Genomic DNA, 14,120 nt, shown 5'->3' with positions numbered 1-14,120 from the left:
GCCCAGGCTCATTTTAAATATCTTACTTGGAAAACTGTATTCTTGATTGCTCTCACTTCTGCTCATCGAGTCAGTGAGTTGCAAGCTTTGGTCTCGGACCCGCCTTTCACAGTTTTTCACCATGACAAGGTGGTTCTCCGTACTCATCCAAAATTCTTACCTAAAGTAGTGTCTGATTTTCATATCAATCAATCTATTGTGCTACCGGTATTTTTTCCTAAACTGCATTCTCACCCTGGTGAGGCGTCTCTTCATACTTTGGACTGTAAGTGTGCATTGGCGTTTTATCTTCAACGTACTCAACCTCACAGAACTTCTCCTCAACTTTTCATCTCTTTTGATCCAAATCGGTTGGGACGTCCTGTCTCGTAACGTACCATCTCCAACTGGATGGCTGCTTGTATTTCGTTCTGCTATGCTCAGGCTGGTCTTCCTCTGCAGGGTCGAGTGACGGGCCACAAAGTTAGAGCTATGGCGGCATCTATCGCTTTCCTCAGATCAACACCTATAGAGGAAATTTGCAAGGCTGCCACTTGGTCCTCGGTTCATACTTTCACCTCTCATTACTGTCTGGATACTTTATCCAGGAGGGATGGCCATTTTGGCCAATCTGTTTTGCAAAATCTTTTTTCATAAATTGCCAACTTCCCTCCTCCCTTTTTACTTAGCTTGGAGGTCACCCATGTGTGGGAATATGCTGCCTGCTTGCCCTGGGATAAAGCACAGTTACTTACCGTAACAGTTGTTATCCAGGGACAGCAGGCAGATATTCCCACAACCTACCCACCTCCCCTGGTTGGCTTCTTGGCTTGGTATCTGAACTGAGGATCCTCACAGGAGATGCGCCCCCTAGTTCGAGCGGGAAGGCATGCGCGATGCAGCACTCGAAAGCTCGAGATCTTCAAGCAAGTTTACTTTCGAGGCTGTCCGCTGCGGGGCTCCGTTGGTGACGTCACCCATGTGTGGGAATATCTGCCTGCTGTCCCTGGATAACAACTGTTACGGTAAGTAACTGTGCTTTCTTACCACACTGAGACGCACAGCTTGCCTAAGGTGACCCTACGTCCCGTTTTGAACGGGACAGTCCCGTTTTCGGATCCCCTGTCCCGTTGTCCCCACACACAGCTTCGGGACGCCCAAAATGTCCCATTTTCAGAGAGAGCGTCCGGAAGCTATGCGCGGGGACAATGGGACAGGCGATCGCTTCCTGTCCCTCCCCTGCCGCACCAAAAAACAAACAAACCAAAAGCCTCCCTCCAGGCCCGATTTAGGTCCACCGCCGCTGCTCCTCTGCTGCAAACTGCTGGAACCCGGAAGCCTTCTTTCCGACGACAATTCTGACGTCAGAGAGGACGTTCCGGGCCAGCCAATCGCTGCCTGGCTGGCCCATAACGTCCTCTCCGACGTCAGAATTGACGTCGGAAAGAAGGCTTCCGAGTTCCAGCAGTTTGCAGCAGAGGAGCAGCGGCGGTGGACCTAAATCGGGCCTGGAGGTAGGCTTTTGTTTTCCGCGGTAGGGGGGGGAAGAGGTAGGCTGGCTGGCTGGCTGGCTCTGGGGGAGGGAGGGAGATAGGCAGACTTTGGGAGAGGCACGCAAGCTGGCTAGCTCTGGGGGAGGGAGGTAGGTAGGCAGGCAGGCTTTGGGGGAGATAGGCAGGCAGGCAGGCTCTGGGGGAGGCAGGTAGGCTGGCTTGCTCTGGGGGAGATAGGCAGGCAGACTGGCTGACTTTGGGGGAGACAGGCAGGCTGGCTCTGGGGGAGGCAGGAAGGCTGACTCTGGGGGAGGCAGGCAGGCTGGCTCTGGGGTAGGTAGACAGGCAGACTGTCTTTGGGGAGGTAGGCCGGCAGGCTTTTTGGGAGGGAGGGGGACAAAGGCTGGAAGCAGTGAGGGGACATAGGAAGGAGGGATAAAGGAAGGAGAGAAAACGGCAAAAAAGGGGGGGGGTGTTGTAAGTAGAAGAAAGACTAGAGAGATAAAGGCCTGGACCAAAGGGGAAAGACAGGAGGCAGAAGCAGGACTTTGGAAGGTGCAGACAGAGGGGGAGAGCCCCTGAGGAAGAGCAGAGAGAGGCAAGATCATAACAGAGGAGTGAGAGAGAGAAAGGGAGACCTGGAACAAAGGTACAAAGGAGAACTGAGACTGGATCTGGGGGCACTAAGGACATAGGAAGGAGGCACTGGGGGCACTAAGGACATAGGAAGGTACTGGGGGCACTAACGACATAGGAAGGAAGGAGGGAGGGAATAGAAAGGGACAATTGTTGGGCCTGAGTGCAGAAAGAAATTAAAGATAGGATGCACAGTCAGAAAGAAACACAACCAGAGACTCATGAAATCACCAGACAGCAAAGGTAGGAAAAATGATTTTATTTTCAATTTAGTGATAAAAATGTGTCAGTTTTGAGAATTTATATCTGCTGTCTATATTTTGCACTATATTTTCTATTTTTCTATAGTTACTGAGGTGACATCATTGAAAACCCCCCAAATATAAATAATTAACATTTTCTCTGCGTATAGGGTGCTTTGTGGTTTTTTAAAAAATTTTATGGTTACCATTATGAAATAATAAGATATTGTGTGTACATGAAAAATGAATGGAAGAAATTGGGGGCGGGGCTAGGGCGGGATTGGGTGGGGATAGGGCGGGACTGAATATTAATAGATGTCCCCTTTTGATGAAAAAAATAAATGGTCACGTTAAGCTTGCCTCATCTTCACAAACCTGGCTGCGGTATACATTGTCACATGCACACAAGCGTTTTATTTCCAGTTTCTTTGCTGGACAGCATTAAAAAAAAAAAAATCTGTGGTATTTTCAGCCCCTGTCAACTCTACCTCTGCTCTGAAATCTCCCAGCTTCTTTCATATGATCATATTGCCAGAGGCTCCTCAGTTCCTTCCCAAGAGATGAAAGAGAAGGGAAAGTATTATTCTGACAGCTCTGAGATTTCAGATCTTTTGGAAATTAAGGTGGCACTTGGAGCATATTTTCTATTTCTCAATGCATGTATTGTTTAACAAGGAGAACCATTGTCTAAGAGCAGGAGTGTATGTTGCCCAGAGAAGGCTACCTGGTCAAATGTGCTGCTGGATTTCATGGTGGACTGGACTGTGGCCTAGCCTTATGTGATCTTAAAGAGATCTCCCTGCTGGGAGCGCTTGTCGACCACCCCATTAGGAAGCTGTGACTGTGCCCACAGAAACCCAAAGGAAATATGGGTGTGGGAGGCTATCCTCTCTGTACCTTCCTGTTAATAAGAAGGTTGACTATGTAAAGAGTTCAGAAGGTTTTGGGATTCAGGAAGCTACTGCTTCTTCACCATTCTGTGGTGGTCAAAGTCCACTCTCAAAATAGTCAAGAGCATGAAGATTCATTCCTCAGTGCCTCTAGGACGAGAGGTGAAGACTTTGGAGTCTTTTGAGAAGAAATTTGGGAAGATATCCTTTCAGAATGCAATGCTTATGTCCTGCTATTTATGAGCATGAAGTTACAAAACATTGTGCGCAGTGGAGTGCAGTTAGCTGACACACTCTGTCGAGAGAAGGCTGACGAACTCTGTGAGCTAGTAGCCAAGGATTATGGAAACTACGCAGTCTGGGTGATCTACGATATCTTTGATACAGCATGATTGAGAACCTCCACAATGAGCATCAAGGCCTGCAGAATCGCGTTTCTGCAGGCCTTGGACCTCAAGTAAGAAGCGCAGGAGAAGCCTGTAGACATTTTATGACCACAAAGAGAATCTTTTCAGAAATAAGGTCAGGAAAGAAGCTGTTACCTTCATCAAGCAGCACTAAGCCACTCTTAAGATCCTCTCCAGGCCCACTTCTGACCTGCTCTCTTCTAGGAAGTTTTCTAGCAGAAGGCAATGGAGGTCCTACTACTCTCACATGTGTAGATATCCTCTCTTGAACCTCCCCCAAAACTCAAGGACCTTACTCTCACAAAAGACAGCCAAGGACCCAAAAGCCTTAGCAGCTCCACAGTCAAAATAAGGGGTGGGGAGCATATTCTCAATCCCTTTAACTGTCCCATTGTCAAACACGATTTGGCTAGAAGATTGTATTTCTTTCATGTATGGCCAGGCATCCCTGATTCTAGAGGGTCATGTCACAGCTCATGATGCTATTTATTTATTTAGATTTCTATCCCGTTCTCCCCAAAGAGGTTAGAACAGGTTACAGTTTACATTCACAGTGTTACAATATAACTATTATTTCAACCGGTTTCCAAACAAGCCATTTCAGGGCTATTATGTAGCACATCAAACATTTAAGGAATCATTTGCAACTTTGCTAAAAAGACAGGACCCATGAGGAAGGCTTACATTGCCGAAACACGGCAGATGTTGGGTCTAAGTTCCAGTGCCTCTTTATTTTCATAAAATTTTAAATAAAGTATTTTGCATTTCAACTCCTTTTTCCAAGGACTGGTTCCACTTGGTGTGTTTCTGTTACAATGTAGGGTTTGCATACGGTGTGTTGCAATATAACTTCATATGGGATTACTTACTGATGCTGGTGAAGAGCTGAGGGAGTGAGTAGGCAAAAAGGTAGGTTTTTACAGCTTTTCTAAAGTGAAGAAGTCCTTTAAGGGCTCTGATATGAGGAGGTAGGCTCTTCCAAAGGTTTGGTAAGAAATGGGAATAGGATTGTTTCCAGGTTGCCTGGAGTGGGAGGGAAGGTCTGGCGGTATATGTAGGCGTATATCATCTTGGGAGCATAGGGTTTTCTTTGGGGATTATGGTTTAATAATGTCTGTATTGAAACCATCCCAGGAAATGCAAACTCTGTATTGTAACACCATTACAAAGCTCATATAATCTGCTATGAATTGACTCCCCCAGTCATTAGCAGGAGTATAGAAGCTTTCAATAAACAATATATTCTATAACTAGTTTTTTAGCCCGTTCCATTAATGAGTGCTAGAATTGATGTGTAGACTTAAGTATTTCTTTCTTTCTCTTTTTCTGTCTCTCCCCCCTGTCCAGCAGCACCCCATCCCTGCTCCCCCTGTCCAGCAGTAGCCCTTCTCCCTTCCTTTTACTTCCCCCTGTCCAGCAGCACCCCTTCCATGCTCCCCCTGTCCAGCAGTAACCCTTCTCCCTTCCTTTTACCTACCCATATTCAGGCTCCCATTTCCCCTTTTACCTTCCCTATTTCCATCTGGCGCTGGTGGGATTTGGACTCCGGGGGAGTTGACTTGTGCATCGGATGCCAATGCACTCTGGTGCGGGGCCTCTGCCTAGTCACAGGGAGCTGGTTGTCCCACACTGCGTGTCTGTGGAGCTCGGTGTCTGGTGTTGTCGGATAGGTGTTCTGGGCTGCGGGAGGAGTGGGTTGTGTCTGGGAGCTGACAGGATAGTGCCGCGGCCTTTGACCACCTCCGGCTACTCTCCCACATGTGCAGGTGCTTCAGCGGGCCTTTTCAGGGGTGGGGCAGGGACCCATGTGTTGGGCAGCATGACGCTTGCCGCGTCGCCGAGGGAGGGCGATGGGGAAACCGCCGCAGGCAGAGTTCTACTCTACTGCGCATGCGGAGACACAGATCACGAAGCACGGCCTCACGGAGTTTCAACTGCGCATGCGCGCTGAGGGTTTTATTATAGCAGATTTGTGCCTATGAGTGGCATTTAAATGTGGGCACCTATGTTTTCTCTAAGCGCGCGAGCAATCACTCATTCTAGGAACATCACTCATAGATTTTACAGGGTCGCTTACAAAAATACTTGTTGATGTGTAGAACTTGTTGCTCACACGAAAAAAAAATGTGCACACAAAATAAGCATGTGCCCGGCCAATCCTTAGAGGGAGCCTTGGTGACACCTAGTTATAGAATTAGGGGGTTTAATCTTCCTTCCTTTGAGCTGTTTTTCTCTTGACTGTCTGTAATATGACTCCTCATTAATCTAAAACCTTCAATTTTAGAGAAGAATGGGATCCTGACAGCTTTCTGTTCCGAGTTCCATTTGTAAACACTCGTATCGGATCTTTCTTTTTCTTTTGTATTTCAATTACAAAATTTTCAATAAAAAATCCTCAACAACATATCAACACATGATGTCCTTGCAAAATGTTTACTCCGTTACCCAACACCGTCAAGTCAAATTTTATTTGTAGGATGGAGCATTACCTGTACTTCCTTTTTGTTTTGTTGCTCTTGTGCAAAGTTCTTTGTATTGATGCACTTTCTTCTCCAGGTTGGAAGCTCTCTTGAGTTTTGATGAGCCTTGGAACTAATACCGCAATGGCCAGTGATAAAAAAAAGCCTAACGATTTAGGCACATAACTGGAAGCGTGTTTTATAAAATGAGGGTTTAAGTGCTCCTATATTAACCCTGCCATATCCAGTTAGCATGCATTAATCCTAATGTGCTAGCTGGATAAAGCAGGAATGTCCTTTCATCGCTCATGAAACGCCCCCATCCCCAAAATAAATATATATATTTTTAAATATGTCACGTGAGGCTTCCCACACACCACTGGCATAGTAAAGGGGGTGAGGGGGGGAGAACTGCCCCAGGTGCCTTCTTGGTGGGGGCGCCATCACTTCTCCACCCCCACCTCCCACACCATGCTCGTGCCCTCCCTTCCCCCTCCCCATACCTCTTTAAAAATTGTCACTAGCATGAGCAACTATTCTAGCCTGTTGCTCACGCCGGCTTGGCTCCCTCTGAAATTACTTCCAGGTCGCAAGGCCAGGAAGTGACATCAGAGGGAAAGCCAGCACGTGGGGGACTGCCATGGCTCCGGGCATCTCTTAACCTCCCTGCGCCACTGCCACACGCTAAAAGGGAAAATACTACAAAATGCCTTAAGAGGTTTTGTGGTAGCCTACTCTTGTGCGCTAACCCTGCTTTAAAAGCGTGGAGCTATCTAGAAAGAACGTGGATAACACGATGTTTATGAGGGACTTTATATATTATGATTTTAAGAATTTCTTAGAAGTGCTAAAAAAAATTAGCTATTTCTTTAATTTTATTTCACACAAATTCTAGCAGAGTTTATCAAAAAATCATTTTATATCAATTTAATGGAGTTTCCATCTAAAAAATCTGTATAAATTTCTCACTTGGGATTAGAGGTGAGCATATCATAACATATTAGATCATAGGATCGCCTATGATCTATATATCATTGCAGGTCCGCATCCTGAAGTTGATATTGTAATCATTTATGCTCTAACCCTCCTTCCCACCATTTAAATTGATTATCCACAAGTGCTAAATACAAAATAACAAAGGCGTTTTTTGTTGTTGTTTTTTTTTTTTAATAATTTTTATTAGCGAGTACAACACAGAGTGTACAGAAATCCAACATTACAAGGACACAAGGCCCAGAATAGTTACAAAAACTGAGTAGTAGATCAAACTGGCAGTATACAGAAAAGAAATAAAGAAATGGAATATCGCCATACACTCCAGTCGCAATCTGCAAATATTTTTGTATAAAGAGCAAAAGCAAACCCTCCAGTCGCACTGCACAGGCACAGACTACAAACACACCATACAAAACTCAACAGACGCTCCACAGACACACCATCACACACGCTCAAACACTCACCCCTCATATTGGAACAGCCCCTGATACCCCCTAAACGGGAAGAAAGAGAGAAAAGGAAACTAGAAAAAGTTGAAGTAGAAAATGTATAATTGAGGGATTTGTCCAGCTATGCCATCGAGTCCCCGGGACATAATAACAAAGCTGCTTTCCAAAGCCCCACATAGCAGCGATGGTCAATCCTCCTCCCCTTGGGAGTTCTGTGGATTTCAAAGTGGGCTACCTGATATTATGGTTGTTTGATATATTTCACTGAATGAAACAAAAGAAGGATTTGTATACATAACAAAAAAGGGGGTTTTGTATAGATCATAAACATTTTTAGCACTTGTCTATTTTTGTATAGTTGTTACTGAGGTGACATTGCATATTTTAAAGTCATCTGCCTTGACCTCTTTGAAAACAAAACCCAAATAGAAATGATAATTAACATTTTCTCTGCATACAGTGTGCTTTGTGGGTTTATTTTATTTTATTGCTGGTAGATCATTTTGACTTGGTCATTTTAAAAGTAGCTCGCAAGCCCAAAAAGTGTGGGCACCCCTGACTTAAACTATTATGTACCAGAGTTTCTTAGCATAGCCAATCATTTGAGATACTTTTAAAAATTCCTGCATATGTATACAGAACTGATAACAGTGGGATTAATTCTGCCGAAGCAGCATCTACAATGTAGGAATGGATGGGCTACTTACTTTTAACAAAGCTTCTGCGCCATCTCCTGTCGGTTTTCTGTAATTATATTGCTTGAGTTCTACTCTCAGCAGCTAGAAACATATTTAAGTGCCTCGTCTGCTGCTGAAGTCTCCTGATGACGCAGGAGATTCTGGCTCTTACCACATCCTCTGGCAACGCGTTCCAGAGCTTAACTATTCTCTGAGTGAAAATTTTTTTCCTCCTATTGGTTTTTAAAGTATTCCCCTGTAACTTCATCGAGTGTCCCCTAGTCTTTGTCATTTTTGACGGAGTGAAAAATCGATCCACTTGTACCCGTTCTACTCCACTCAGGATTTTGTAGACTTCAATCATATCTCCCCTCAGCCGTCTCTTTTCCGAGCTGAAGAGCCCTAACCATTGTAGTCTTTCCTCATATGAGAGGAGTTCCATCCCCTTTACCATCTTGGTCGTTCTTCTTTGAACCTTTTCTAGCACCACTATATCTTTCTTGCGATAAGGAGACCAGAATTGAACGCAATACATGTCTGGGTTTTACCAGACATCTGGTAACTCTAGTTAGGGGACTAAGGTGGCAGAGAAGCAGGAAGCAGCCTGATATTTATTTGGACTTATTAACAACCTTTTCCATGAGATTCACCCAAAGCAAATGACAAAACACAAACAGTAATCAAGTCCCTATCTGCCCCTGCAAGCTCACAATTTAATTGTGATACCTGGGGCAATAGAGGGATTAAGTAACTTGCCCAGAGTCACAAGAAGCAGGCTGGGACTGAACCACTAGCCCACTCCCTCCTATTCCTTGTGTTCCGCCGAAGCCAACGAGTGTTTAAGGAGGGAGGGAGGCAGCTATAAAGCAGACTGCACAGATTTCTGTGTGGGAAAGTCAGAATTCTGCACAAATTCTGAATTCTACTGCATTGCAGAATTCTTCCAGGAGTAGAGTTACCAAATTTTATATATGTAAAATCTGGACCCTCTAGACTCGCTCCCAGACCCACCCAGTTCCATCCATCCCTGCCCCGTTACGCCGAATGCCACATCTCAACCTCACCCCCTAGCCCCGCCCACCTCAACCTGCGCAGATGCCCCTCCCGACGCGATTTGCTTTTCAAAACCCGGACAAAGTGCCTCTAAAAAGAGGACTTGTCCGGGTCAATCTGGACGTCTAGTAACCCTACCCAGGAGCATAAAACAGATTCCCTCATATCTCCAAACTCCTTCCCTTCCTCAGTAACATCCCTCCTCATAAGACAGTCACTCCCTAATACCTGCCGGTTCCCCACAGGGCCGATGCTGAAATATTCACGCCATAGTCCACAGTGCAGGACCCTACGGTGCGACAAAAGCGCAGAAAAATAGCTAACCAGTGCTTGAAACTAATTATATCTTAAATTTGATGTTGCAATGAAATCGCTCTGTGAAACCGAAAGTAGGGGGAATTATGTGCCTGGCACAAGCATTCAAGAGTGTTGCGGTAAACAGGGCCCTTGTGCATCAGGCACACATCAGCACTGTCCTGCGCTTTTAAATACGAGCCTTTCAAAAAATTATTTAAGTGCTCTTAGGTAAGTACAGATAAACGGGCACCAGGGCCAACTTTTATTTTCAGTTCTGTAACGGAGGGTTAAATGCAGGGTTACTAAATGGCTCCAGAAAAAAAGAGGACGGATTGAGACATCCGGGTTTTACTTCCATTGAAAGCAATGGAAGTAAAACCCGGATGTCTCAACCCGTCCTTGTTTTTCTGGAGCCATTTGGTAATAATGTAGGGTCATGAAATGGTTAACTGTTGTTTAAAATATTGCTCTGGCCTACATAGCTGAAAACAGTGTACAATCTATTGACCTCATCTGCCTGAAATGTATGTTCCCACCTTACCACATTGTAAGCTAAATAGATAAGAGTTTGAGCCATGATGTACCCTGCCCTTCTGTACATGTAACATTTAGACCTGTAAGATTTAGATAAGCAGAGAAATGAGCTAGTTTCCTTTAGGACTATAAATTGTATCCCTGAACCTATCATAAGTGCTGGCTTAGGACCAATAATAATTGTAGAAAGTTATAAAAGTATCAAATGAAAATTGTAGTTTTTGCATATATTAGTTTGCATATGTTTAGTGAAAAGGGCATAAAAGTCCGTGCATTTCCTGTTTTTAACACTCTTGTAAGCAGGCTGTTCACTGCACTAGAGTCCGGCATGTTGTAATAAACCTCTTGTACTTTCTTCACGCCTCTGACTTTGTGTGTCCAAGTGACCTTTCAATCCTAGTTAAATGACTTGGCCCACTGTTTTAGCCATGAGATACAACTAATATAGACCCCCTTTTTCTAAGCTGCTGTAGAGGTTTCTACCGCGGCCTGGAATGTAAAATACTGTTCTGATGCTCATAAGACTTCTATGAGACTCAGAGCAGCATTAGAGCATTTAGCACTCCGGGTCTTGGTAGAAACCTCTACCACGGCTTAGTAAAAAGGGAGTGGGGGGTAGGGCTACCAGATTTTTGTCCAGAGAAACCTGGACACCTGGCCCCGCCCTGTTCTTCCCCTAGCCACACCCTGTTCTGCCTTTAACCTCACCCCACCTCTAGTCCCACCCCCACAACTCCTCGTCTTTGTTTTATGACCTCCGGTCACGTCTGGAGGAACTGCGAGCATGCACGGATGCGTGTGACATCATCAATGCATGCTCAGAAGCCCTCCAGATGCGGCCAGGAGGTCAGAAAACAAGACAAGGTAATGCGGGAGGGGGGTGTGGTTTCACTGGACATAAATCTGTTAACTCTGCTGGACTTGGGAGCTGGAGCTGACTGAGAGACAAGTGTTGAAGTACCAACATAGATATATTTCCAGAGTATTATAAATATTGTTTTGGTTAATACCGTATTCTCTCTAATAATAGCCCACCCCTCTGTTTCAGCATTGTAAATTTTGGTTTTATAAACCAAATTTAGGGGTCCTTTTATTAAGGCGCGCTAATCGCTTTAGTGCGTGCTAAATGCTAAGGCATCCATTATATTCTAAGGGCACCTTAGCATTTTGCGTGCACTAAATCGGTTAGCGCACCTTAATAAAAGAATCCCTTAGATTCCTCCAATAATGGCCCTTCCCTGAATTTGCAGGAGCCAGTGTTGCTCTCCTCCACAAGCCCCCCACCCCCACCCCGTGATGACCAGATCCCTCATCTTATCTTTTCTCATAGTTCTAGTGCTGGTCTTTGCAGAACCTTGAGCATGCACCAATACTTACACAAGTGCTCAAGACCCCGCCCTGGCCAAGCATCAGAACTGTGAGGAGAGGTAAGAAGGGAGATCCAGTTATCGGGAAGGGTGGGGTGGGGGGGTGTGGACAGCAAAGCTGGTTTCTGTAGGGGAGCAGGGTGGAGGATCTGTTGCAAGGGGCATTAGTAAGGGGCTGTGCTCTTGCCCCATCACCCCCCTCCCTGCAGATATTCAGAGCTGGCAGCCACATAGCTACGTGGACTGTTTTGATAATGATGTCCTTGAGACCTAGAAATTTTGCATTGGCAACATATCAAATGAACAATAAACATATTCTGTAATTTCAAGTTTTTATTAAAATTTGATAAAACCGCTAATCCAATTTCTATGTGGAATACAAATTTTTAAAAATAGGGGAGGCAAAAAGTAAGCTAAAATAAAATACACCAAGACAGTACTTTAAACGAGAGAAACAGAAAACCAAGGCGTAACTATTCAAGGACAACTAATACATGATGTACCAAAAACAAAAGGGAAGAGGGGAAGAAATCCATTTTAAAAAGGATAGAAAACAAGGAAGGAAAAAGCACCAAGGATAGGACACTGAAACTTGCTTCTTTGGAAAAGAAATTAGAGGGGAACCTAAAAGGCTTAGAGGTTGAAAGCCTCTTTAAAACAATGACTCTAAAGTAGGCCTTTAAAACGGGTTAGATTTTCTTCTTCTCTTATTGAGGCAGGAAGCATATTCCAATTCTGCAGAGTGACTACTGAAAAAAATATCATGTCTTTTGGTGCTTATTGTTCATAGAGAGGGTACAGTGAGTAATTTACGGTCAGATGACCTCAGGATGTGGGACAGCTCATATGGGATCAAATATTTATTGTGATGAATTGATAGTGGTTTACAGAAGTTTGCTTTCGACAACTCACCGTCAGTCACTTTTAGTCCCAGTCAAGGATCACTAATTACAACAGGTTTGTTTTTTTTTTTTTACAGCACGATCAACTGATTCTCAGTTATGGTCAATGACCACAATTACACTGTATTGTCACTTTTCGGTCATTCATTCCGTGATACAATCAGTGTTCACAGTGCTGTCACATCTCCATCGCTTGGGAGAAGAACTCTTGGACTTAAATACAAAAAAAAAAAAAAAAAAGCGCCATCTTATGAAGTTCTGTCATATGCAAGTCAGCCTCCTTTCTCATTCATCAGTCTATTCTGACTGGTAATAATCAATAATCAGAGTGATGCAGGTAGACCACTGGTTGTCTCAGTGAATCCACTCAATCTTCTTCGGTAGGGTTAGCAGCAAGTCTAATGACTTGTTCTTTTGTTCCCTCTTAGACTCAATAAACCGATAACCAAATACGTCCATCTCCTGTTGACAGAGTTTCTGCACTTCCATTACTTTTGAGAAGTTCAGCTTCACCCTCCACTGTTGGGCAATCTTCATGGAGTCCTTACTGTAAGGAAACAATAATTTCTCATTAGGAATAAGCCCATGGGTGACATTGTAAATCCAGGATTCAAACTGGGGGTTCATTTTGAGCCCTACGTAGTCATATAACTGTCTAATATAAGCTATTGGGCTCCTCACAAGGTCTTCATAACGTGCCAGGACATATTGGCCTCTCAAGAAGAGTTGAGAATTCTGCGAGGCCAACTTATAAATTTGCACTTGGGCCTTGCAGATTTCTTTCATCACCACTTTAATGCTGATCTTGGAGTTCTGAGCTTTACTGATTATAGTATCATCACGGGTCAGGTATTTAAAGTTTTCTCGTGATGCGAAGACAGCACGGGGATCCCTTATCAAGTGAATTATCTTGAGGTTCAGCGAGGGGTCCTTCAGGAGCGGGTAGAGAACCTCCAAATTGAAGAACCGAACAGCCTTCACCACCACGTGGCTGTACTCCTTGCAGGCGTCCTCCATTTTTTCAAGCGGGGCTTTTCCGCATTTTCTTAAACACTGCAGTCTGTCGAAGCCTGTGATGGGGGGGGGAGTCTGGACAGGCAGGAGGAGAGCAGAGGGCACGGCTTTCTTGCCACATGAAAATATTTGAGATTTTCATTTTAGTCGAACTTTGGGGTGAAAAAGTAGACATGTTGCACAGGAAAATGGATCTGATCATATCACGCATAGGCAAATGCAGAAGCTTGAGAGGCAACTGTGTAAACTGGGTCCACACATGCCAGCAAGGCTCCATCACGTAGAACACATTAGGGTTCTGATTGAAGAGTTGACCCACAAAAGAAGACCCTGATCTCCAAGAGGTAAGGATGAGGATGTGGGTTATGTTTTTTGTGGTATTGATCATTTGATTAGGATCCGGGTATACATTCCAGTTGGAACACCATATCACTAGGGCCAAAACTGTACAGAGGAAGAACTTCAGGTAAATCCTGAATTTTCTACTCATCATGTCGGAGAACTGTGAATAAAGAACAGAGGTGTTAGACTGGAGGGGAAACGTGAATGATTGTCAGAACAATTCTTGTGTTCTCCATTTTTAGCAGTTGTACACAAGTGATGATAATAATAATAATAAGAGTATATAAACCACAGGACCGTGAAGTTCTATGCAGTTTACAAAGATTAAAAGATGTTACAAATTGATTGAGGTGAAAGATAGTGGTTAACAGCTCAAGGTAAAG

At 44.4% G+C, this 14,120-nt stretch overlaps 1 protein-coding gene across 1 annotated transcript; it reads right to left on the bottom strand.

The window, feature by feature from the left end:
* Positions 1–12,724: 12,724 nt before the first annotated feature.
* LOC117346319 (carbohydrate sulfotransferase 6-like) lies at positions 12,725–13,888 on the bottom strand. Its single transcript, XM_033915718.1, is given in 2 exon segments — positions 12,725–13,465; positions 13,467–13,888. Coding segments are annotated over 2 exon segments (1,152 nt in total). The 3' UTR covers positions 12,725–12,735.
* Positions 13,889–14,120: the final 232 nt, after the last annotated feature.

This window comes from Geotrypetes seraphini, chromosome 12, assembly GCF_902459505.1.
Source record: "Geotrypetes seraphini chromosome 12, aGeoSer1.1, whole genome shotgun sequence".
NCBI classification, from domain to species: domain Eukaryota; kingdom Metazoa; phylum Chordata; class Amphibia; order Gymnophiona; family Dermophiidae; genus Geotrypetes; species Geotrypetes seraphini.
This window is presented reverse-complemented; position numbering and strand designations above follow the sequence as displayed.